The 26,132-nt window shown below is 46.7% G+C and overlaps 3 protein-coding genes across 4 annotated transcripts; 1 reads left to right on the plus strand and 2 right to left on the minus strand.

Annotated features, from left to right (window-relative positions):
* Window positions 1-13,208: 13,208 nt before the first annotated feature.
* LOC125544553 (60S ribosomal protein L37a-1) lies at window positions 13,209-15,448 on the plus strand. Of its 2 annotated transcripts, XM_048708284.1 has the most exons (5): window positions 13,209-13,349; window positions 13,991-14,030; window positions 14,112-14,200; window positions 15,035-15,117; window positions 15,201-15,448. In XM_048708284.1, exons 1-5 carry the CDS (start codon window positions 13,347-13,349, stop codon window positions 15,262-15,264), a joined length of 279 nt encoding a protein of 92 aa, XP_048564241.1. In that variant the 5' UTR covers window positions 13,209-13,346; the 3' UTR covers window positions 15,265-15,448. The 2 variants fall into 2 exon arrangements, with proteins under 2 accessions (XP_048564241.1, XP_048564240.1); XM_048708283.1 differs by lacking the exon at window positions 13,209-13,349 and having other exon boundaries at window positions 13,964-14,030.
* A 1,332-nt stretch (window positions 15,449-16,780) lies between these two features.
* On the minus strand, window positions 16,781-18,805 carry LOC125544552 (peroxynitrite isomerase Rv2717c). Its single transcript, XM_048708281.1, has 4 exons — window positions 18,541-18,805; window positions 18,306-18,446; window positions 17,856-17,924; window positions 16,781-17,202 (listed from the first exon to the last, which is right to left on the minus strand). The coding sequence occupies exons 1-4, from the start codon at window positions 18,703-18,705 to the stop codon at window positions 17,083-17,085; spliced, it is 495 nt and encodes a 164-aa protein (XP_048564238.1). The 5' UTR covers window positions 18,706-18,805; the 3' UTR covers window positions 16,781-17,082.
* Window positions 18,806-20,297: 1,492 nt separating this feature from the next.
* Window positions 20,298-24,325, minus strand: LOC125544554 (aspartic proteinase NANA, chloroplast-like). The gene is made up of 2 exons (XM_048708285.1): window positions 23,528-24,325; window positions 20,298-21,423 (listed from the first exon to the last, which is right to left on the minus strand). Exons 1-2 carry the CDS (start codon window positions 24,088-24,090, stop codon window positions 20,547-20,549), a joined length of 1,440 nt encoding a protein of 479 aa, XP_048564242.1. The 5' UTR covers window positions 24,091-24,325; the 3' UTR covers window positions 20,298-20,546.
* Window positions 24,326-26,132: the final 1,807 nt, after the last annotated feature.

Consider the following 26,132-nt stretch of genomic DNA (forward strand, 5'->3'; position numbering starts at 1 on the left):
AGCACACGTACAACTCGATGATGATCCCCGGGCTCCGATCCAGCAAAGCGTCGGGGAAGAGTTCCGTCAGCACGACGGCGTGATGACGATCTTGATGTTCTACCGACGCAGGGCTTCGCCTAAGCACTACAACGATATGATCGAGGTGGAATATGGTGGCAGGGGGCACCGCACACGGCTAAGGAACGATCTCAATGATCAACTTGTGTGTCTAGAGGTACCCCCTGCCTCCGTATATAAAGGAGCCAAGGGGGAGGGGTGCGGCCAGCCCTATGGAGGCGCAGGAGGAGTCCTACTCCTACCGGGAGTAGGACTCCCCCCCAATCCTATTCCAACTAGGATTCCCAAGGGGGAAAGAGGGAGAGGGGTGGCCGGCCACCTCTCCTAGTCCTAATAGGACTAGGGGAGGGGGAGGCGCGCAACCCTTATGGGCAGCCCTTTCATCTTTCCACTAAGGCCCACTAAGGCCCATATGATTCACGGGGGGGTTCCGGTAACCTCCCGGTACTCCGGTAAAATCCCGATTTCACCCGGAACACTTCCGATGTCCAAACATAGGCTTCCAATATATCAATCTTTATGTCTCGACCATTTCGAGACTCCTCGTCATGTCCGTGATCACATCCGGGACTCCGAACAACCTTCGGTACATCAAAATGCATAAACTCATAACTGTCATCGTAACGTTAAGCGTGCGGACCCTACGGTTCGAGAACAATGTAGACATGACCGAGACACGTCTCCGGTCAATAACCAATAGCGGGACCTGGATGCCCATATTGGCTCCTACATATTCTACGAAGATCTTTATCGGTCAGACCGCATAACAACATACATTGTTCCCTTTGTCATCGGTATGTTACTTGTCCGAGATTCGACCGTCGGTATCCAATACCTAGTTCAATCTCGTTACCGACAAGTCTCTTTACTCGTTCCGTAATACATCATCTCACAACTACCATATTAGTTGTAATGCTTGCAAGGCTTATGTGATGTGCATTACCGAGAGGGCCCAGAGATACCTCTCCGACAATCGGTGTGACAAAACCTAATCTCGAAATACGCCAACCCAACATGTACCATTGGAGACACCTGTAGTACTCCTTTATAATCACCCAGTTACGTTGTGACGTTTGGTAGTACCCAAAGTGTTCCTCCGGTAAACGGGAGTTGCATAATCTCATAGTTATAGGAACATGTATAAGTCATGAAGAAAGCAATAGCAACATACTAAATGATCGGGTGCTAAGCTAATGGAATGGGTCATGTCAATCAGATCATTCAACTAATGATGTGACCTCGTTAATCAAATAACAACTCATTGTTCATGGTTAGGAAACATAACCATCTTTGATTAACGAGCTAGTCAAGCAGAGGCATACTAGTGACACTTTGTTTGTCAATGTATTCACACATGTATTATGTTTCCGGTTAATACAATTCTAGCATGAATAATAAACATTTATCATGATTATAAGGAAATAAATAATAACTTTATTATTGCCTCTAGGGCATATTTCCTTCAGTCTCCCACTTGCACTAGAGTCAATAATCTAGATTACACTGTAATGATTCTAACACCCATGGAGCCTTGGTGCTGATCATGTTTTGCTCGTGGAAGAGGCTTAGTCAACGGGTCTGCAACATTCAGATCGGTATGTATCTTGCAAATTTCTATGTCTCCCACCTGGACTAGATCCCGGATGGAGTTGAAGCGTCTCTTGATGTGCTTGGTCCTTTTGTGAAATCTGGATTCCTTTGCCAAGGCAATTGCACCAGTATTGTCACAAAAGATTTTCATTGGTCCCGATGCACTAGGTATGACACCTAGATCGGATATGAACTCCTTCATCCAGACTCCTTTGTTCGCTGCTCCGAAGGAGCTATGTACTCCGCTTCACATGTAGATCCCGCTACGACGCTTTGTTTAGAACTGCACCAACTGACAGCTCCACCGTTCAATGTAAACACGTATCCGGTTTGCGATTTAGAATTGTCCGGATCAGTGTCAAAGCTTGCATCAACATAACCTTTTACGGTGAGCTCTTTGTCACCTCCATATACGAGAAACATATCCTTAGTCCTTTTCAGGTATTTCAGGATGTTCTTGACCGCTGTCCAGTGATCCACTCCTGGATTACTTTGGTACCTCCCTGCTAAACTTATAGCAAGGCACACATCAGGTCTGGTACACAGCATTGCATACATGATAGAGCCTATGGCTGAAGCATAGGGAACATCTTTCATTTTCTCTCTATCTTCTGCAGTGGTCGGGCATTGAGTCTTACTCAACTTCACACCTTGTAACACAGGCAAGAACCCTTTCTTTGCTTGATCCATTTTGAACTTCTTCAAAATCTTGTCAAGGTATGTGCTTTGTGAAAGTCCAATTAAGCGTCTTGATCTATCTCTATAGATCTTTATGCCTAATATGTAAGTAGCTTCACCGAGGTCTTTCATTGAAAAACTCTTATTCAAGTATCCCTTTATGCTATCCAGAAATTCTATATCATTTCCAATCAATAATATGTCATCCACATATAATATCAGAAATGCTACAGAGCTCCCACTCACTTTCTTGTAAATACAGGCTTCTCTGAAAGTCTGTATAAAACCAAATGCTTTGATCACACTATCAAAGCGTTTATTCCAACTCCGAGAGGCTTGCACCAGTCCATAAATGGATCGCTGGAGCTTGCACACTTTGTTAGCTCCCTTTGGATCGACAAAACCTTCCGGTTGCATCATATACAACTCTTCTTCTAGAAATCCATTCAGGAATGCAGTTTTGACATCCATCTGCCAAATTTCATAATCATAAAATGCGGCAATCGCTAACATGATTCGGACAGACTTAAGCATCGCTACAGGTGAGAAAGTCTCATCGTAGTCAACCCCTTGAACTTGTCGAAAACCTTTCGCGACAAGTCGAGCTTTGTAGACAGTAACATTACCGTCAGTGTCAGTCTTCTTCTTGAAGATCCATTTATTCTCAATTGCTTGCCGATCATCGGGCAAGTCAACCAAAGTCCATACTTTGTTCTCATACATGGATCCCATCTCAGATTTCATGGCTTCAAGCCACTTTGCGGAATCTGGGCTCACCATCGCTTCTTCATAGTTCGTAGGTTCATCATGATCTAGTAGCATGACTTCCAGAACAGGATTACCGTACCACTCTGGTGCGGATCTTACTCTGGTTGATCTATGAGGTTCAGTAGTATCTTGATCTGAAGTTTCATGATCATTATCATTAGCTTCTTCACTAACTGGTGTAGGTGTCACTGAAACAGTTTTCTGTGATGTACTACTTTCCAGTAAGGGAGCAGGTACAGTTACCTCGTCAAGTTCTACTTTCCTCCCACTCACTTCTTTCGAGAGAAACTCCTTCTCTAGAAAGGATCCATTCTTAGCAACGAATGTCTTGCCTTCGGATCTGTGATAGAAGGTGTACCCAACAGTCTCCTTTGGGTATCCTATGAAGACACATTTTTCCGATTTGGGTTCGAGCTTATCAGGTTGAAGCTTTTTCACATAAGCATCGCAGCCCCAAACTTTCAGAAACGACAACTTTGGTTTCTTGCCAAACCACAGTTCATAAGGCGTCGTCTCAACGGATTTTGATGGTGCCCTATTTAACGTGAATGCGGCCGTCTCTAGAGCGTATCCCCAAAACGATAGCGGTAAATCTGTAAGAGACATCATAGATCGTACCATATCTAGTAAAGTACGATTATGACGTTCAGACACACCATTACGCTGTGGTGTTCCGGGTGGCGTGAGTTGCGAAACTATTCCATAATTTTTCAAATGTACACCAAACTCGTAACTCAAATATTCTCCTCCACGATCAGATCGTAGAAACTTTATTTTCTTGTTACGATGATTTTCCACTTCACTCTGAAATTCTTTGAACTTTTCAAATGTTTCAGACTTATGTTTCATTAAGTAGATATAACCATATCTGCTTAAATCATCTGTGAAGGTGAGAAAATAACGATATCCGCCATGAGCCTCAATATTCATCGGACCACATACATCTGTATGTATGATTTCCAACAAATCTGTTGCTCTCTCCATAGTACCGGAGAACGGTGTTTTAGTCATCTTGCCCATGAGGCACGGTTCGCAAGTACCAAGTGATTCATAATCAAGTGGTTCCAAAAGTCCATCAGTATGGAGTTTCTTCATGCGCTTTATACCGATATGACCTAAACGGCAGTGCCACAAATAAGTTGCACCATCATTATCAACTCTGCATCTTTTGGCTTCAACATTATGAATATGTGTATTACTACTATCGAGATTCAATAAGAATAGACCACTCTTCAAGGGTGCATGACCATAAAAGATATTACTCATATAAATAGAACAACCATTATTCTCTGATTTAAATGAATAACCGTCTCGCATTAAACAAGATCCAGATATAATGTTCATGCTCAACGCTGGCACCAAATAACAATTATTTAGGTCTAATATTAATCCCGAAGGTAGATGTAGAGGTAGCGTGCCGACCGCGATCACATCGAATTTAGAACCGTTTTCCACGCGCATCGTCACCTCGTCCTTTGCCAGTGCCCGCTTATTCTGTAGTCCCTGTTTCGAGTTGCAAATATTAGCAACAGAACCAGTATCAAATACCCAGGTGCTACTGCGAGCTCTAGTAAGATACACATCAATAACATGTATATCACATATACCTTTGTTCACCTTGCCATCCTTCTTATCCGCCAAATACTTGGGGCAGTTCCGCTTCCAGTGACCAGTCTGCTTGCAGTAGAAGCACTCAGTTTCAGGCTTAGGTCCAGACTTGGGATTCTTTTCCTGAGCAGCAACTTGCTTGCTGTTCTTCTTGAAGTTCCCCTTTTTCTTCCCTTTGCCCTTTTTCTTGAAACTAGTGGTCTTGTTAACCATCAACACTTGATGCTCCTTCTTGATTTCTACCTCCGCAGCTTTCAGCATTGCGAAGAGCTCGGGAATAGTCTTGTTCATCCCTTGCATATTATAGTTCATCACGAAGCTCTTGTAGCTTGGTGGCAGTGATTGAAGAATTCTGTCAATGACGCAATCATCTGGAAGATTAACTCCCAATTGAATCAAGTGATTATTATACCCAGACATTTTGAGTATATGCTCACTGACAGAACTGTTCTCCTCCATCTTGCAGCTATAGAACTTATTGGAGACTTCATATCTCTCAATCCGGGCATTTGCTTGAAATATTAACTTCAACTCCTGGAACATCTCATATGCTCCATGACGTTCAAAACGTCGTTGAAGTCCCGATTCTAAGCCGTAAAGCATGGCACACTGAACTATCGAGTAGTCATCAGCTTTGCTCTGCCAGACATTCATAACATCTGGTGTTGCTCCAGCAGCAGGCCTGGCACCCAGCGGTGCTTCCAGGACGTAATTCTTCTGAGCAGCAATGAGGATAATCCTCAAGTTACGGACCCAGTCCGTATAATTGCTACCATCATCTTTCAACTTTGCTTTCTCAAGGAACGCATTAAAATTCAACGGAACAACAACACGAGCCATCTATCTACAATCAACATAAACAAGCAAGATACTATCAGGTACTAAGTTCATGATAAGTTTAAGTTCAATTAATCAAATTACTTAAGAACTCCCACTTAGATAGACATCCCTCTAATCTTCTAAGTGATTACGTGATCCAAATCAACTAAACCATAACCGATCATCACGTGAGATGGAGTAGTTTTCAATGGTGAACATCGTTATGTTGATCATATCTACTATATGATTCATGCTCGACCTTTCGGTCTCCGTGTTCCGAGGCCATATCTGCATATGCTAGGCTCGTCAAGTTTAACCTGAGTATTCTGCGTGTGCAAAACTGGCTTGCACCCGTTGTAGATGGACGTAGAGCTTATCACACCCGATCATCACGTGGTGTCTGGGCACGACGAACTTTGGCAACGGTGCATACTCAGGGAGAACACTTCTTGATAATTTAGTGAGAGATCATCTTATAATGCTACCGTCAATCAAAGCAAGATAAGATGCATAAAAAAGATAAACATCACATGCAATCAATATAAGTGATATGATATGGCCATCATCATCTTGTGCTTGTGATCTCCATCTCCGAAGCACCGTCATGATCACCATCGTCACCGGCGTGACACCTTGATCTCCATCGTAGCATCGTTGTCGTCTCGCCAATCTTATGCTTCCACGACTATCACTACCGTTTAGTAATAAAGTAAAGCATTACATCGCGATTGCATTGCATACAATAAAGCGACAACCATATGGCTCCTGCCAGTTGCCGATAACTCGGTTACAAAACATGATCATCTCATACAATAAAATTCAGCATCATGCCTTGACCATATCACATCACAACATGCCCTGCAAAAACAAGTTAGACGTCCTCTACTTTGTTGTTGCAAGTTTTACGTGGCCGCTACGGGCTTAAGCAAGAACCAATCTTACCTACGCATCAAAACCACAACGATAGTTTGTCAAATAGACTCCGTTTTAACCTTCGCAAGGACCGGGCGTAGCCACACTTGGTTCAACTAAAGTTGGAGAGACAGTCGCCCGCAAGCCATCTATGTGCAAAGCACGTCGAGGGAACCGGTCTCGCGTAAGCGTACGCGTAAGGTTGGTCTGGGTCGTCTCGTCCAACAATACCGCCGAACCAAAGTATGACATGCTGGTAGGCAGCATGACTTGTATCGTCCACAACTCACTTGTGTTCTACTCGTGCAAATAACATCAAACCATAAAACCTAGGCTCGGATGCCACTGTTGGGGAACGTAGTAATTTCAAAAAATTTCCTACGCACACGCAAGATCATGGTGATGCATAGCAACGAGGGGAGAGTATGATCTACGTACCCTTGTAGATCGCAACGGAAGCGTTGACACAACGTAGAGGAAGTAGTCGTACGTCTTCTTCCCGATCCGACCGATCCAAGCACCGTTACTCCGGCACCTCTGAGTTCTTAGCACACGTACAGCTCGATGATGATCCCCGGGCTCCGATCCAGCAAAGCGTCGGGGAAGAGTTCCGTCAGCACGACGGCGTGGTGACGATCTTGATGTTCTACCGACGCAGGGCTTCGCCTAAGCACTACAACGATATGATCGAGGTGGAATATGGTGGCAGGGGGCACCGCACACGGCTAAGGAACGATCTCAATGATCAACTTGTGTGTCTAGAGGTGCCCCCTGCCTCCGTGTATAAAGGAGCCAAGGGGGAGGGGTGCGGCCAGCCCTATGGAGGCGCAGGAGGAGTCCTACTCCTACCGGGAGTAGGACTCCCCCCCCCCCCCAATCCTATTCCAACTAGGATTCCCAAGGGGGAAAGAGGGAGAGGGGTGGCCGGCCACCTCTCCTAGTCCTAATAGGACTAGGGGAGGGGGGAGGCGCGCAGCCCTTATGGGCAGCCCTTTCACCTTTCCACTAAGGCCCACTAAGGCCCATATGATTCCCGGGGGGGTTCCGGTAACCTCCCGGTACTCCGGTAAAATCCCGATTTCACCCAGAACACTTCCGATGTCCAAACATAGGCTTCCAATACTTTATGTCTCGACCATTTCGAGACTCCTCGTCATGTCCGTGATCACATCTGGGACTCCGAACAACCTTCGGTACATCAAAATGCATAAACTCATAATAATTGTCATCGTAACGTTAAGCGTGCGGACCCTACGGTTCGAGAACAATGTAGACATGACCGAGACACGTCTCCGGTCAATAACCAATAGCGGGACCTGGATGCCCATATTGGCTCCTACATATTCTACGAAGATCTTTATCGGTCAGACCGCATAACAACATACGTTGTTCCCTTTGTCATCGGTATGTTACTTGTCCGAGATTCGATCGTCGGTATCCAATACCTAGTTCAATCTCGTTACCGACAAGTCTCTTTACTCGTTCCGTAATACATCATCTCACAACTACCATATTAGTTGTAATGCTTGCAAGGCTTATGTGATGTGCATTACCGAGAGGGCCCAGAGATACCTCTCCGACAATCGGAGTGACAAAACCTAATCTCGAAATACGCCAACCCAACATGTACCATTGGAGACACCTGTAGTACTCCTTTATAATCACCGAGTTACGTTGTGACATTTGGTAGTACCCAAAGTGTTCCTCCGGTAAACGAGAGTTGCATAATCTCATAGTTATAGGAACATGTATATGTCATGAAGAAAGCAATAGCAACATACTAAACGATCGGGTGCTAAGCTAATGGAATGGGTCATGTCAATCAGATCATTCAACTAATGATGTGACCTCGTTAATCAAATAACAACTCATTGTTCATGGTTAGGAAACATAACCATCTTTGATTAACGAGCTAGTCAAGTAGAGGCATACTAGTGACACTTTGTTTGTCTATGTATTCACACATGTATTATGTTTCCGGTTAATACAATTCTAGCATGAATAATAAACATTTATCATGATTATAAGGAAATAAATAATAACTTTATTATTGCCTCTAGGGCATATTTCCTTCACTTTCAACAACAATCATGTATCACTCTTCAGGGTAAAAATACTATGTATCACTCTTATTCATTCAATATATTCATTCTCTACCTCTCCAATCCATAGTCGCCACCTATGTCAATGCCGCATCCGGCTCACAATCTCTCTCTCTCTCCATCCCACTTAAATACACACTTTAATTTTCTAGCGATGCCAATGCCTCATATTTGGACTATCATTGGACATCTAACCTAATATTGTCCCCATATTAACAGATAGAAACAATTTGATGGAAATCAATCAACTGTAGTCACATGACAAAACGAGTTGCAGTAGTTAATTGCATAATTGAGCCATTTATCCCTACTTCCTGCAATCACATCAGGATAATTAATTTGACATTCCTTTTGTAGCAAAATATATTGTTTTCAACAGAACAAATATCATTGTACACTATGAAAGCAAGTCTTAATAGGTACTATTACCACAATCAGGTAATGTATGTAGGTTCGGTCCAAGGATAAAAAAGGAGTAACATATGCTAGATGATGCACTTGTATGGAGTTGACATAAACATAGAGAACTATAGTTAAACACGAAAGCATTGATGAACTGTGTATATATACCAAAATAAAATGTAGGCAAGTTGACAGTCGTGCCATACAACAAATAAAAAAGGGTGATATAGAGCAGTATGCAGTATAAAGACATAACCTGCACATAAGTTTAAAACAATGCCACGTCAACTAATGTTACAACCAACTAAAGCTCATGGTTCGTTATGCACACCCAGTCAATTGGACTCTGACACTGACATAGTCAACCAAAATTTACAAAATATATTTTGTAATTAACAAGTAGAACATTTCACAACAAACATCCCGTACAACCCACCTTCACTAATGTTGGAAAATAGTTTATCATGTCAAAAAAACATATATCTACCATGCTACAAAATGTAAGTGGAAGTTTAGACATAGCTTAGAAACAAGAAAGACCAAAACTATTTAAATTTGGGCTTTCAATCATGCACATTGGCGCAATGAATTTGTCATTTTTGTTTCCCAAATTATCATTTATTTAGGCCTAGGATACTCCAGGGGTAGATAATGATTCCATGACCGTGCTCAATTTACATTCCTATGAAAAGTGTATATATTAAGTAGTTAAATATAAGCAAGGGTTATATTAATAGCTCCAGCTTCACCTAGCAACAACTCAGTATCTGTATATGTAAAAACTACATGCCTTCATCTGGACAGAAAATTATGAGTGTTAATGGCCTTCGGTCTAAAGTACGAGCAAGCGTCTTCCTCGACTGTCTAGTTCTACATGTGTACAACAGATCGAGCAAGTAGAAGCCTATGATTACTCATTCTCCTGCAAGCAACTGAACTCAGGTTAGAAGCGTTTCATTGGTCACTATCATTAATTACATTATATGATAAAATCTACAATCGTGTTAATTAATTTGAGGGCTGATATCAATGGACTAATTCCTAGTTAAACCTACAGAATATCATAATACAATAATATGTATCTTATTTATTTTTAACTACGATTCTAAAATGTGAACAACAAAGGCTTCAACCTAAAAATAATGGAAATGCACCAACCTTGTCCTAGCTAAGTTAATTAACACTATCAATTGAGCCCCTAAAAAAACACTATCAATTGAGGTACTCAAAGCTGGAAATAGAAAAGAAATATGTCTGGTGTAAAAAAGAGAACCTAAAAACTATGCACCAATTACTTTCAACGGGGCTGAAATTGCACCAATCATACCTGCCACTGACATCGATGTAGATGTAGCCTGAGCGATATAGGTATTCAGGAAATAGACATAGAACCTAATAGAATTTATACCCTGTCAGTTCTAATAGTTTTCTTCTTGCGGACAGGTACAGTTCAAACAGCTTAATATATTATCCCTGCTAACAAAACAAAACCAATCATATTTCCACCATAAGCACAAACTTGTCAACACCAGAAGCATGTTCATCTCTTCCTGGAGTTGCCTCTGCAAATTTCCGACCTGTGGTATTTAATCATATCTGGGAATAGAAAATCCCATTCTTACAAGAGTTACACGTACATGTATAAAATCAATAAAATTGCTTCTGTAAATGTGAAACATAAGAAGTCTGTTAACAGGAAATTTTAAACTAACACTGCAGAATAACAAGTGAAAGTAGAATTGTTTCAATTTACGAATAGCATCACAATACAAATAGGAAAACCACATAGACGAGGAAGCAATTAAAGAAGGTACTCACTTTCCGCTGGAGCTACGGTCTGGACAGACCCCCTCCGGACTCCTTACATCTTGCCATCCAAAAATGAGTAAACAACACACCACTTTAGTTAATTATAGGTTGTGTGGCAACTGGCAAACCGACCCAGGACAACATGTAGGCAGCGAACAATGCCCACGACGGTCGGCGGACATGGCCGAGGTCGGCGCTGCACAATCAGAGCAGCCTGCGACGTGGCTAAGGAACAGGGTCACAATCCGCAACGACGTGGTGGGAGAAGCATTCCCCAGGAGCTGCAGACCCGCACCTTGCACCACTTCCTCGCCAGGCAACGTCGAGGCTCCGCCGTAGCTCGCTTTTCGCCGCCGCTGAGATGCCAAGTTGATGCACTCTGGAGCAGCCATCGATCATGCTTAGGCAGTCCCACCCGTCACCAGCAACCCTGAGGCACTGCCGCAACTTGGCCACGATCGCTATCCAATGCCTGGAAACACATCCCCTCAGGTCATCACCAGGAGAAGCAGAGTCGACGCATTGTGGTACAATCGTCGATCCTGGAGGAGGGGATGGTACGAGTGTGAGGGGTGGATTGGGACGCAACGAGGGATGGAGAGGATCAGGTGCGAACTGGAGGTGACGGGGCTCGGGCGGCGTCGGAGCACGGACAAAGAACAGATCGAGCTAGTGTGGCGGCTGCGCTCAAGAAACCCTAGTCGAGGGGAGGAGCAGTCGAGCGGGAGATGACGAATGGAGCGACGGCGGCACAACATCTCCCTGGTGAAACCCTACACACAAGGGGGTGCGAGAGGAGAGGAACGTCTTGGGCCGAAAGGCCGAAACGGAAATAGGAAAAAAAGGGGGGAGGCGTGCGAGGTGGGGGCGACTTCCTTCGATCGGTCGATGGGTGGAAGGGAACGAACGAATGAACGACGTACAGACTGAGCAATTAGGAGTAGAGATAGAGATTCAAACTGAAAGCGTAAAATCACAAGAAGAAGCGTATTTGTGACGGTGAACCCGACAAAGTCAATCCGTGCTTTATTATTAGGGAGAAATAACAGTTTTTGGTCATGCCCGATGGGTGCCCAATTAGACCGGGTAACCCGATGGGTTGGGGTGTGGGTCTGATCTGAGACCCATGGGTAGGGTCGTGGGTGCAAGCCTGGCCCGATAAAGGGTTCGGGCATGGGTCTATCTTAGGTCGGCCTGACCCGACCTGACTGTCAGGTTGAGCCAGGGGCACTGTTTGCGGTTCGGGTGTGGGTCTGATCTGAGACCCATGGGTAGGGTCGTGGGCGCAAGACTGGCCCGATAAAGGGTTCGGGCGTGGGTCTGTCTTAGGTCGGCCTGACCCGACCTAACTGTCAGGTTGAGCCAGGGGCACTGTTTGCCGAAGGTGGCCGGGTCAAGTCCGTTACAGTGGCGCACCGTCAGGTCGTCGCTTGCTGGCGTTCAGCCGTCTTGCGCTAGTCGTTGGGGGCCGGGTTGAGTTCGGCCGGGTCGACGGACTTGGCCGGGTTGAGCAACCTGACCAAGTGCGAGCCGGATTGAGGGGGCCCCGATGTTTTTGAAAAAAATCCGGGTTCCGTTGCCTGCCCAGGGTTCATCCCCCCGACAACAATGCACTTTGATGATATCCCACAAGCCTCGGGAGCTCAACTGCAAGTCTTGTAGCTAAAATCTTGTCGAAAATCTTGACCGGTCCATTTACTAAAATGGTGGGTCGGAAATTCTTGATATCCACCACTCCGGCCACCTTCGGGAGCTCCGGCCATGCCTCTCATGTCCCCTTGGCATGGGCGTTGGACCACTTCTACCGAGATGACATGAGAGGCATGGCCGCCATCAACAAAGCTTTAGTGTTGTTGCTTCCAAAGGTGGCTGGAGCAGTGGATATCAATGTTTTCCAACCCATCAGTTTAGTAAATGGACCGGTCAAGATTTTTGACAAGATTCTATCTATAAGACTTGCAGTTGAGCTCGGTTAGCGTATTTGAAAGAGCTATACTTGATCCTACTCATGCCGCAATTCTTTATGCATCCGTTTAGCTTCTTGCCATGGTCGAGCTCCCCACATTCTATCGGGGTCATTTCCTCATGGCTACAGGACAACCGGTGGCAACTGAAAGAACGTATTTGATTTGTAGCACGTTTAGCATATTTGAAAGAGCTATAGTTGAGACATTTAATTGATATCACATATGCGACAAACAAAGACACAGACACAAAACAAAGTGCATGCCAAGCTATGGAATCAACATTTATCTGGACTTTGATTTTTTTAAGGGCTCGGGTATGAATATGTTAACATACAATTTCGTTTTTCTAAGAAAAAAATCTTTCCCGCTGAAAGAAAAACTAAAATTTTCTAATCGAGTGAGGAAAGCCCACTCTGTACTACCACCACATACCTCGAGTAGTGAGCCCACCTATCTATCCACTTGACCCAGCCCACATGTAATAGTCCAACCGTCGAAGGCCCACTTCCACGGAAACCCTAGCCTCCGATATATAAGCTCCCCTCTAGCGCCCCCTGCCCGAGCCCTCGCACGCGCGCCGCCATCTCCCCGCCTACGCCGCAGCAGCCGCCTCCTGCTACCCGCCGCCGAGATGGTACGTTGCTCTCGTACTTCCTTTCTCGGCAAGCTCTTGCGATAGCGAAACACGTTTCAGTCTTGGATGCGGTATTTCTTAGGATCCATCCTGCGAGATCGTAGTGTTTCTAGGTGCGAAATCATGGTGCAGCAATTCGATTGTGTGTTACTGATATGTTGAGCTCTGTCGAGCTCCCCCTTTCTACCACCCGTGTTAGCCCTGAGTTGTGCTTTGTGCTTTTTATGCAAACTTCCTCTGGGCCAATCGATGTGTTCATCAATTGGCTTAGAACCTAGGTGTATTGGGATACTTCCCAGGTACTCAACCAGTCCCTTGGTGTACAAAATCTGCACTGACATCGTGTTGTGGGCTTGTGGCTAGTTAGGTAGAATAGCAGGGGAAAAGCCATCTGCGCAAGTGGTTCGAGTGGAGCGTGCGATATTTTGTTTGGGGAAGGATACAAACTGGATGCAATATCAGAACATTTTCCTTGTCTAATGTACTAGTGTTTCGTTGATGTTAAGCTTTCCACACCCGAAGTTAATCAATTGCCCAAATTCGATGTTAAATGTGCATTAGCAGTTGCTTCACCGATTATATAATAATGTTCATTTTTATTATGCTGCTGTGTAATTTGTTGTTTTGCAATGTCTACTCAGACGAAGCGCACCAAGAAGGCTGGAATCGTCGGCAAGTATGGTATGTGCTTGTAACATTTGGCTCATTTACCTGTTTATGCGCTTCTGCCGTGTCCTCAAATTAGCCCTTGCAATGTTATAGGTACCAGGTATGGTGCCAGTTTGCGTAAGCAGATCAAGAAGATGGAGGTGTCTCAGCACTCCAAGTACTTCTGTGAATTCTGTGGGAAGGTATGTCTTCTGTCACCTACTCCCTCCGTTCCTAAATATTTGTCTTTCTAGACATTTCAAATGACTACTACATACGGATGTATGTAGACATATTTTAGAGTGTAGATTCACTCATTTTGCTTCGTATGTAGTCACTTGTTGAAATGCCTAGAAAGACAAGTATTTAGGAACGGAGGGAGTACTTGGTTACACAGTGCATTGTGTGAATGCTATCTGCTATGTATGAACTGTTGTTGTTTACTGGGGTAGTACTGTACACTGACTACCTTTCCATGCATGTTCATACTCCCTCAGTCTGGAATTGCTTGTCGCATAAATGGATAAAAACAGATGTATCTAGAACTAAAATACGTCTAGATACATCCATTTCTCTGACAAGTATTTCTGGATGGAGTATTTATTGATGCTTGATGTGATAGTTTTGTATTGCTTTGCATGTTTTTTCCCTCCCAGTGATAGTTTTGCTTTGTCAGTCGTAATTTCCTCTCATCTTGTTATGTCATTACCCTGTAATATCTTATGCTAGCTGTTTTATCTTCTATTTGCAACAGAAGTTGTCCAATTTGGTTTTATTGTTGCCATTCTAATTGTAGTTTCATCATACAAAAATGTCATCTTATCTTATTGTATATGTTGTCATCACCATGAAAGGCTTGTTGTACTGTAGTAATCTGAGTACAGGAAAGGGAGGTTGTATTTAATATGTTACATACTCTATTATGCTAGTTATTTGTAGCATATATTTGACTTTCTATACGCTTCCTTAAAAAAAATATACAGAAACTTTTGTTCGGTTGTCTAAAACTATGCTTTCTGCTTGTGAATCATAATCAGTTTGCTGTGAAGAGGAAAGCTGTTGGAATTTGGGGATGCAAGGACTGTGGCAAGGTCAAGGCTGGCGGCGCCTATACCATGAAGTAGGCATCTGTTCCGAGCTCCTTCTGGATGACCTCTTCATTGTCATATCGCTTTATGCTAATTTCTCCATGTGTCTTTGCAGCACTGCTAGTGCAGTCACCGTCAGGAGCACGATCCGTCGCTTGAGGGAGCAGACCGAAGCATGATTGCACTACTGTTGTCTTGAGGAATTCAGGGGTTCTGTAGTGGAGTGAAGACTTACCAATCTCTGTATTTTGGCTATTGAGCGATCTGTTAGTAATTTTGGTTCTGATTTTAGGATCTTTGAAACATGAAAGTATGTCCCTACAGTTGCCTGTTATGCGTTATGCCAACCTATTTTTATTTTTATGACATGTCTCTCACTCTCTACCCCTCCACACCCCAAGTCAATCTATGAACTGTTTTTTTAAACATAGTACAGATGAAAATGCACATAGTCACCCCAGACACCCTACTGCACCTTTGTGAGATTGAGCCAACACATCATCTGAGATTGAGAATGAGAATGAACATTGCCGGAGGAAAATGTTAGTAGCAGTGCCAAGATGGGCTGGTCGCATCTCTAAAATTGTCAACTTATGGCCCAGTTGAGCAGAAAATTTTGAAAAAATAGGAAATAAGTTCAAAAAGTTATTTTTATAAACATTGTTGAATGTTTTATTGACATGCAAAGTTTCGTACTGAAAAAACATTTGTGGTCGTCTCGGAAAAAAAATTGATGTTCAAAAGTGATTACAAGAAATGATTCGACACGCATTGCGTACGCTGCTCCCAAGGTCGTCTAGTGTTACAAGTTACGACTACTTCTGCAAAGGTGTTCGAGTCAGATGTTTCTCCAACAAAGGTTCTGTTGCAAAGGTGTGTTCTGACAGCAGAAGCTCTAGCTCTTAGATTCAGATCATCTCTTACACAAAAAGCGGGATGCAATTGTCTTGTTATTAACTCTGATAATATGAAAATGATCGAGACAATGAAGAAACGGTCTGCGGGAGAGGCGTCGGCAGTGTTTGACGATTGCTATTTTTTGGCTTGTATATCTTCCCTCTCACTAGTCTTGAACATTGTAATAGGGAAGCGAATATGGTTGCTCATGAAATTGCTAGGCTAGCAAAATTTTCTGCAACAAATTCTTGGTTTGAGGAGCCGATGGACGATATTGTAACACTTTTAATAGGCGATGTAACCGTTATTACCAATTAATAAAGTTGTTTCTTTCTGTAAAAGAAGGTTCTGTTGCAAAGGAGGTTTGCAACAATGATTTTGTTGCCATGTCAAAAACTGAGAAGAGTGTGTTCTAGAAGAATAATAATGGAAAATAACATTTTTTGTTGTTGCAATAAGGCCCCTGCTGCAGAGATTGAGTGCAACAATTGGCTTGTTGCAAATCACTGGTTTCAACTGGGTTCACATGGGGAGATCCAATGGTCCTTCTCGCTTCATCCAACGGCCGGCGAGGTGGTCGATCTTTTTAGATCATCTGCAGGCCGATACGTAGCGCCCCCGTTAAAAAAACATCCTTGTCGAAACATCCTTGTTGTTTTTTGTTTGTGCCAAAAAAGAGTTTTTGGAAATTTTCCATGGGTGCCTGCAGAAACTTCATGTTCCATTTCATTGATGCGATTTTGCTAATGTTATGATTTTGTAGTTTCTTTCTCGTGAGTTTGCTGTGCGATAGACATCTGACGCTCATAAAAGCTTATACGAAAGTAAGCCCTGAATAATCTTCAGATTCCACCAGCAAATGATAGGTTTTCATGTTCTCGCAAATAATAAATACTCCCTCTGTCCGGAAAAGCTTGTCCCAAGCTTGTTCCTCAAATGGATGTATCTAGCACCAAGTTGGTGCTAGATACATCCATTTGAGGGACAAGTTTTTTCGGACGGAGGGAGTAGAAGCTCCTTATTAGCTGAACTTTAAGTTTCCCAAAGAATCTAGAGCTTCAGATACGGTATGTTACCGCAATCCCACCCAAGGAGATTGCTCAGATCCTCTTGAGAAGCGCTTTCAGATGCGGCTGTAGACTGTTTGTGATTGTTGCCATCTGAACGACGTATGAGAGCTCCCCATCCACCACCTGAAAAGCCCTCGTGATCTGCTTCACCTGACAAAATTATACAAGATTTCTTAGGAGATTCAGGCAACTTAGGCGGCTGCAAGACTCCGTAAGCGAGTGGATAACCCTGAAGATGACCTTCCTATGAAGTTTAGCAACTCCAACATGGAAAGACAATGTGCATGATGAGTGTTGCGAACCTATGAAAAAAAAATACAATGAAGTGCCGCCAGCAAGATGAGTCATACCCCTCCTACTTCGGTTCAGGAACACAAAAGCAGATCTAAGTGTCATAGTTTCTGAGTTTTAAACAAATGAGACAACTGCAGAAGAAAGTAGGGCGTTGCTTCCAGAGTTCAGAAATTCTACATGTAGATTTATCCCTTGTTAGTACAGATATATTGGTGCAAATATAAATTTCTACTAGCTCATAGAAGATGAGATAAAAGCTATATCGTGAGTTCATCCTGATTCGCAGAAAACAAAATACACTATCCCATCCTACTCAGAGCGAGACTAATTAACAACAAAGCACCTAAGCTCATCGGACAAACAACGATGCATGGTAGGTTGAAAGCAAAAAACAAAAAACATTATCACATAGTCAAATCAAAATTGACCGTCAGAACATCATGTGGCATAGTAATAACGATAATATTGATAATAAGAGACATCATATACAATCAACCTATGAGAGGTACCTTTGATGCATTGCCAATAAGTTCGCTTTGGAGTGTCACTGTTTTCTTTTCACTGTCATATGAACCCGTCTGCATTTTAGAAGCAAAGTTGTGGCAACAAATAACAGTTTAGCTAAAATAAAGATTGAACAATATAACTGCAGAAATAACAGTTTAGCTAAAATAACCATTATTGACCCACATACTGTTGCAAGCAACTATGCTAGAATGTTTTCAGTATCCAGTTCAGAATCTTCAGATATGAACAGTATGCAGACACTAAATTGAGCATGAGAAACCTGCCGTGCAAATTATAAACTGGGATTGCGATGGCCTATAACGAATGCCAACAGGCAACACCTAAACAGAGTTGCCATTTGCAGCTGCCTCCAAATACATATACCATACTCAATCTAGCATCAGACAGAACCATGCTTGCAAGAACTCAGTGGGCAGTCAGTACGAACACACCTGGACCTCGGTGAGGCCTGTGCTCTGGGCGATGACCACCTCGACGGAGCCGTCGGGGCGGGGCCGCCAGTACCCACTCTCGGCGTGCATCGGGTCGCCGGACGCCGCCTTCCACGTCTTCTGCGTGTACGAGATCACCGGCTGCGCGCACCCGCGCCGAGTCAGGCAAAGGCATGAAAAGCTCTGCAGATCGGCCAACCGAAGGAACACATACGGCCGGGAGACGGCGGTGTACCTTGGAAGGGTGGTGGGAGAAGAGGATCTCCTCGCCGTAGCGGAACGGGGCGATGGAGGGGAAGGTTCCCTCGCCCTCGCCGCGCCACTTGCCCAGCAGAAACGACAGCGGAGCCACCAATGGGTGCGGCGCCGGCGGCTGCGTTTGTGGGCCGGCGGCTTCCATTTCTTGAAGTCTCCGGTTGGATTTTCGGACTGGTCTCACCTCTCTGCTCTCTTCTTTCGTGAGCTGAACGGGACGATGGGGAGTGGCTTGGGTTGCACAATCTATTTTTTTTACCGTAACCGTGGGTTGCACAATTTTCACCCAACCGCCCCCATTCGGTCAAGAATTTGTTGCTGACCCACCCAAAATCCTAATCATCCGAGAAAGACGGTCACGCCCACAATAATCATGTTAACTGGAAAAATTTGAAACAAGCACGATGTATGGCAAAATCTTCCATAATTCGTCAACCACGTCACAATTTTGCAAGGAGGTGTACTCGATAATTATCTGCACGTTTCACTCCCTTTAGCTGGAGAGGAACCAACAGGTCTTTGAGAACATCACTCTCCTCTCATCGGCGGTCATCGACAAGATTCACGATAACTGTAAACGATGACGAATAGTGACAGGTCTATCATTTCTATTAAGCTAGGATGTCACACTCTCCTTTGAGAGGAGTGTTGTCGGGTGGACAAACCAAGTAACAAACGCCCAAGGCTGCCTTGTTTGTTTACATGAGAATGGAAATTGAAGATCTCCTTTGTATTTTGAAACGAGGCAAAAAATTAGCAATTTTCATTGATTAGGAGGAAGGCTGGGAGGTTAAGGCTCAAGGCCGGAATTGCAACAATCACTCTCGCTACACTACAATACTCAAGTGTCGCGCCCTTGCAATGCTCCAAAGCGAGGTATCCTCTTTAGTCCTAGTGACAATCTTCCATCGGGACGAAGGAATTACGAAAGATCCGTGCATTCCACTCCTTCCACAATGCCCAAGAGATAAGCAACATCAAGGAAGCCAGCGTCTTATACGATTGGGTTTTTTTGGTAACGTTGTAGGTTCACATCGTGAAGTCCAAGCCAATCTTTGACCATGCACCAAACTCTAATAGTGTACCGACATTGAAAAAAGAGGTGTACCACCGACTCTTCAATCTTCTTGCATACGGGGCATGGGTTACAATCTGTCCACCTACGACGCTAAAGGGCTATCATCCCTTCAAATCCTAGTGTTGTTTGCAAGTCATGCAAAGAGCTTGCATTTAGGGAGCACCCATACTCTCCAAATGGTCAGGATCATGGAGTGTCAGTCCGGCCAATCAACCGAGCCTTGTAGCATGCCGAGTCTGTCTCGGCAAGGAACCAAGCCATGCGAAGATCTCCTTTGTCTTGGTTGAGTCAACCATACATTTGAATGTAGTGTTTTTTCTCTTTCTAGTATTTCTGTAGCATGGTCTGTAATCATCTCGATGCCTCCCTCCCATGTGATTGTCTAGTTGTTTGAATTGGCGGCGTTCACCCTGATCAAATTGAGGCGTCTGCCAATAGCAAAATAACCAAAACATTCCAAGGAACAGTGAATATACAAATAAAAGCAAGGGAGAGATTTACCAGCGCAAGCATGTGAAAAATCAATCCGCCCACACTAACATATCTCGAGATTTTGCCCAATCAATCGATAATGAACTCATGAAAGACAAATCATTGTCCCTAAACATTGTCCTAAACGGTATATATTTTCACTGAAATATTTGGGAACATATGCACAATTTGGGAACAAATAAACTAACCAGCCCTAAACGGTATATATTTTCACTGAAATGAAGATACCAAATGTGGTAAAGAAAAAGAGAAGCAGAAAACTTATTACAGCTTGCTCATTTTTGCGAGGCGCATTTCTCATTGCATTAGTATAGATCTGAGGACGGGACAAAAAACAAATACAAACAATCAGCGAGGCCACCACCACAAGGAGAAAAAACACAAGACGTGGTTGGACGTGGAACGGACGATCAGGATCAGTGCGTGCACCGCGACCTCTGGAATCTTAGCCGTCGGTTTTTGATGTCGAACTCCCACAGGTGCTCCTGCTGCAGGATGTTCCCGATGACGGAGATCCCGGGCCAGGGGCCTTCCTGCAGGCCGATGCACTTGACGCCGGGCGCCGCGTCGATCACGTAGCTCTTCCCCGGGGGCTCCAGCCGCGCCGCCCCGGCGAAGTGCACGGCCATCTTCGGCACGGCGACGCCGGCGTCCTGGCCCGACGGCGACGTCCAGTTGTAGCAGTACTCGAACGGGTCCATGGTGACCCGCGGCAGCCCGGCGAGCTCCTTGCTGAGCGCGGCCACGACGGCGCGGTAGGCCGGCTTGGCCAGCACCGTGAGGCTGGTGCCGGAGTCGAGGATGACGCCGCCGCCCGCCTCGACGTCCCAGACGGCGCGCGGTATCTTGAGGAACTCCCCGGCGACGGAGATGGCCTTGAGGCTGACGTCGTAGAAGGGGCGCATCCGGCGGTCGAGCAGCAGCGGCGTCGTGCGCGCGCGGGGAGCGGCGGCGGCGGCGCAGGAGGAGGGGGAGGCGTGGGAGGAGGAGGGGGAGACGGCGGGGTTGGGGCCGAAGGTGAGGTAGCTGGTGGCGTTGCGCGGGGCGAGGTGGTCGACGAGGCAGTAGGAGAAGCGGCCGCCGAAGCGGGAGGCGGCGTGGGAGGCGAAGGAGATGCCGCTGTAGCCGAGGCTGAGCACGCCGTCGGAGGCCTCGAAGCTGGGGCCGGTGTAGGAGCTGGTGCAGCCGAGCACGAGGCCCCTGAGCTTGGCCTTCCGCTCCTCCCGCCCGGACAGCGCGATGGTCGCCGACTCCGTGCCCACCGTGCCGCGCGCCGCCGACCCGTCCTTGTACCTGCATTGCATGCGGCCGTAGAATGCGCCACGGTTAGTTACGTGGATCGTGCATGGCACATGGCGCGGTTCAAGGACCGGCTTGTAAGTAAGCAAATGCAAATCCTCCGGAGCACAATGATTAAACCGGTGGAATGGAAAAGGATAATGCCTTTGCACGAACTGTTATCGCGAAGGATGCTGCCAGCAAGTGGACCTCACGCGGCGGTGCACATATGTCCTACGTTCATCAGTGTTTTTTGGCGAATGCATGCCGACCTGAACCCGATTGGTTAGCAGCCGGAGTATGTGCGTTCGAGCTGGAGGATGGGTTATTTTACTCCGGTCAAAACTGGTTTTGACCGAGGAGAACGTGGCCCAGGTATGGTCAAAGTCCCCCAGAGAAACTGTGTATACTATCACCGGTGAAATTGTGTAGTAGTATACATTCATCGCTGTTTGACTTTTGACAGTAGATAGCAGAACCTGGTTTTCCCTGCATAAACAGGAGATGATACTGTACTATACTCACTAACCTTTGACATTAGACATACGAGAAAGCAAAACCGTTATCAAGACCAACCGTCATGTTTCAGAAAGAGGAGAGTTGGGCACTCCATTTCTCTTCCTTCAGTACAAACAGGCAGGCAGATCGATTACCATTACAAGAACAGTCTACAAGCTGCATGCATGTTCGCCGTCGACACGCGTAACCCCAAATCTAAATGTACGTGTGAGATGCCATGGCACCACGGGAGTGCGTGCTCGCCAGCTGCTCTTTCGGCCATAAGCGAGGCGAGACACTACTACTCCATGGCCTATTCTTGCCCTTGCATTACGTGGTACGTTCCGTAGGTACACTTATTTGTTGCGGAATCAACAAGTCGAACACCGTTTGTTACGGCACCTGCTTGGGACTATCACTAACGGCGTACGGGGAACCATCTCATCTCAGATCGGTGCATGTAGTACGTATTACAGTACTACGATCTTTTGATTTATCTTTCGGTGGCTCCTTTCCTACGGAATATGTGCAATGTCCTGACACGCAGGCAGGCACTGATGGAGTACAGCCCAATCCACCGTGCACATGACCATCTCAAGCCAAGCCAAGCAAAGTCGAGTATACTATACTGCTAGCTGCTACCTCGTTCCCCTTTCTCCTCTGCCCATTGTTAATGAAACAAGAAAACAAATGCCCGGCCTAGATATGAACACCCCGGCAGCGTGCACATGCAGCAAAAACTACGAGCAGATAGATATCCTGCGCGCGCGACCCCTTTCTGGGCGGCGCTGCAGGATCCGAATCCGATGCATATGCGCGCATGTGATCCATCTCATCTCATCGCTTTCGTGAGCAGAGTTCGGGTCGATGCGTTCTTCTTCTTTCCTGTGTGTTCGTTTCGGTCCATCGCCTCGGTGAGCGGAGTGACGACGATGGCGCGACAGCTCCATGAAGGCATGGCAAGCCCACGCCTCTACAACTAGACGCCATAAATATGCTCCAATCTATGGGTGACTTTGACGAAGCAAGCGGCAAATCGATCGGAGATTCCAGAGGGGGGGGTGGAGCACTGGAGCTGAATCAGCGTGAGGACTCCCATCTCTATCACAGGGGGTAGGAGGAGTACATACGAGAAGGGGCGTCGTCGACCTACACGGCCGAGCCAATCAATGCCGTGCAGTGCTGCGGTCTCGCAGTACAAGTGGGACTGCCGGTACCAGCACCAGTAAGGCGAGGCAGGCCGGAGCTGCCCGGAGCAGGGAGGGCATCAATGGCGCCGCATTGATTAGACGCCGCGGCCCCATTGCCATTTGCAAATTGCAACTGCGCGAGATCCGACTCGCCCACCAACCAACCACTAATGGCGTCTCCTGCCTCCTCCTGCTGCCTCTGCCGCCTCTGCTGCTCGCGTCTCCTCATCAATGCCACGGCCAATTAACGACGCCCCACCCGCAGATCGATTCGATTCAATCGACGGCGATTACGCGCAGCTAAGTATAGGAGGAGTACGAGTGGTGGTGGCGGTAAAGCGCGGGCTGGCGTTCGGGTGAAGGCTGGTTAGTACGGTGGAGGGGAGAGCGATGCGAATGCGAATGCGAATGGCGAGTGAGGGAATGCTGACCGGTAGTCGTAGGCGCAGGGGCTGCCGGGCGTGGGGCAGGTGGCGAGGGAGAAGGGGAGCGACTTGGTGCAGGTGTCCGACGCGCACGAGATGGGCGCCCATGTCCTCGAGTCCTCGGGGCGGAACGCGCGCCCCGACCCCGGCCCCGAGTCGGCCGGCGAGAGCGAGGAGTTGGCCGAGGCAGGGCGGCGGCACTTGACCCAGGTCAGGTCGCTGCCGGTGTCGGCCACCAGCAGGAACGGCTGCGCCGGGGTGCCCACGCGGAAGCGCACGAAGTACTGCCCGATGCCCGTGTACGCGCCGGAGGTGAGCGGCATCGCGAAGGCCGCGGCAGCCGAAGAGGCCGACGAGCCCGCCGCGGTCTCCCGCGTGCGCCGCCGCCCGTGCGAGGCGATGAACGCCATCCGCTGCCGGTCGCTGCGCGCCAGGTCGGCGAGGGACGCCGGCGCGGCGAGGCGGAGCAGGGGGAACCGCGCCGAGTCGCTCGCGTGGCGGCCGCTCGCGCCTGCCAGGAACGCCGCGGCCAGCGCGACAAGCAGCAGGGCCAGGCGGCGACCCGCCATTGCCGACGGCGCGGCAGATTCTTGGGTTTCGCGGCTTCGCTAGGCCGCCAACGCGACGCCCGGCGATGTGTAAATATGGCTGGCCCGCCGGCGGCCGTACGCGCCAATGCGCGCGCGCGCGCCTCACGGCTGAGCAGGGTGGGGGAGGCAGCGTGTGTGTGTTTGTGTTTGTGTGTGTGCAGGGTGGCTGAGCAGGGCGGCGTGTGTGTGTTTGTGTTTGTGTGTGTGCCGCTTTGGAGTGCGTATTTATCTTGCCCTCTTTGCGTGGGGGAGGCAGCTAGCTTAGGTTAGTTTAGTTTAGTGCTAAGTTTTTGTTCAGGGTGGTGGCTGTGCTCCGCCTGTGCTGTGCGTAGTCCGGGCGGCACCTGCCGCGATTGGCATTGTGGTGGTGCGACGCGACGCGCTTGTGCTCTGTCCGCGCCGTGCTAGCCGGCCGCAGGTCAAAGTTTCGTCGGACTCGCTGCGCCGGATTTCGGTTGGATCTCTTTCCGTTAACACAGATGCTCAAAAAAAAAAAACACAGATGCTCTCGGCGAACTGAGAGCCTAGCCAGGTTAGGCACTGTTTGGTTTAGCTTTTATCGATGGATTCCGTTGCCGCGCAGTAAAATCTGGACCAAAGGGCAAAACCCAGCAGAATCCGATTTCAGAAATCCGCTGCTAAAATCTGAACCAAAAGCGGAAGCAACTCAGACGTGCTTTCCAAAATTTGATTCCGCCGCGGATCAAAATCTAAAAAAACTGTATCAGCTGGTTTGCCAAATGACCTACATCTTTTTCACATTAGATTTTTCACAGCTGTTTTTCCACAGCAGATTTTTCACTGCTGCTTTTAGAAATTCACAACCGAACCAAACAGGGCCTATTAGACCATCTACAGCTTGACTTTGCAAATCCGTTCCCTATACGCTCGCGGGCACGCCACCGACCTTTCATATGTTACACCGCACATTCACATACCTCAAATTTTGATCCCCAAATTTATATAATGCATGCACATCGATCATATGATACAAATTATGCGAATTCAATAGTTCAAAACAAAGCAAAGCAAATTGTAGTTCAACAAACCAGACATGCAAATTGAAATCAATGTCCGAACGTGACGGATGGCTTCGGATCATCGGTCGGGTGCCTGCTTCGAGCGAAATGCGTCATGCTTCAGGCGGAATGCGTCATTCTGGTCCTGTTCCGCCTGCATTCGGGGTGCCTCCTCCTCTTGCATCCGTGCCGCACCCGCCCTCGCCGCCTCGTACCCTACGATCGTTGATCTCCTTCTTCTTGTCCGCAAGCCACTTCTTCGCATGCTCATCCAAAAGGGTTTCATCCACCAACATGATCCTCTCATCCTTCGCGTCCTGTGCAAGTTGCAACCTCTCCTTCTCAAGCTCTATGTCGCCAAATATCTTGGCCTTCTCGAGTTCCCATTTGATCGCCGCCTCTTGCTTCTCTAACTCGATCTTCTCCCTCTCAATTTCGAGTTTCTTCCCCGCCCCTCTTCCGGTCCCACTCCATCCTCTTCTTTTGCGCATCCAACATGAGCTTGTACCTTTCCTCCTTCTTGTTCTCCCTCGCTGAAAAAATGCCCGTCCATGTGGACAACATTTTTGTAGCCGCGACATCACAGGAGGCACGTGCCTTCTCCCACTTATTTCCCATGACTTGGTGGTTATCCTTTGGCATGGTGCCTTTTCCATTCGTGAAGACAACATCGTCCTCTTCATCGTCCAACCCAATTGATTGGTTGGAGCTTGAGCCTCATTCCTCTTCTTGCCGGACTTGAGATCGTCCTCTGCTTGCCATTCAATATGATCCAACAATGTCTAAAAGCAAACGACATCTTCTCCACCTCGTGATACAAAGCGGTCGCCACCCCCGTCTAGCAAACAACGTATGTATGAGCACGAGAATGCATACATAAGAAGCATATGCAGATGACGACAAGATGAAGTAATTGAGCTTACGTGAGTTGCCACTTTCATCCCACTTTGAGGGCCTTTGGTCACTTGTGAGTAGTAGCCGACGTACTTGTTCACTTTCCTT

Source organism: Triticum urartu, chromosome 3, assembly GCF_003073215.2.
Source record: "Triticum urartu cultivar G1812 chromosome 3, Tu2.1, whole genome shotgun sequence".
Lineage (NCBI taxonomy): Eukaryota > Viridiplantae > Streptophyta > Magnoliopsida > Poales > Poaceae > Triticum > Triticum urartu.

What these genes read in the sequence shown, in the direction of transcription:
- LOC125544553 (XM_048708283.1), top strand. Translation starts at nt 13,979, where the DNA reads ATGTCTACTCAGACGAAGCGCACCAAGAAGGCTGGAATCGTCGGCAAG. An exon ending in TGGAATCGTCGGCAAGTATG is followed by an intron (nt 14,031 to 14,111) that starts GTATGTGCTTGT and finishes GCAATGTTATAG; the next exon opens with GTACCAGGTATGGTGCCAGT. An exon ending in TCTGTGAATTCTGTGGGAAG is followed by an intron (nt 14,201 to 15,034) that starts GTATGTCTTCTG and finishes AATCATAATCAG; the next exon opens with TTTGCTGTGAAGAGGAAAGC.
- LOC125544554 (XM_048708285.1), bottom strand. Translation starts at nt 24,090, where the DNA reads ATGGCGGGTCGCCGCCTGGCCCTGCTGCTTGTCGCGCTGGCCGCGGCG. An exon ending in CCCTGCGCCTACGACTACCG is followed by an intron (nt 21,424 to 23,527) that starts GTCAGCATTCCC and finishes CATGCAATGCAG; the next exon opens with GTACAAGGACGGGTCGGCGG.
- LOC125544552 (XM_048708281.1), bottom strand. Translation starts at nt 18,705, where the DNA reads ATGGAAGCCGCCGGCCCACAAACGCAGCCGCCGGCGCCGCACCCATTG. An exon ending in TCTCCCACCACCCTTCCAAG is followed by an intron (nt 18,447 to 18,540) that starts GTACACCGCCGT and finishes GGGTGCGCGCAG; the next exon opens with CCGGTGATCTCGTACACGCA. An exon ending in CAGGCCTCACCGAGGTCCAG is followed by an intron (nt 17,925 to 18,305) that starts GTGTGTTCGTAC and finishes TCTAAAATGCAG; the next exon opens with ACGGGTTCATATGACAGTGA.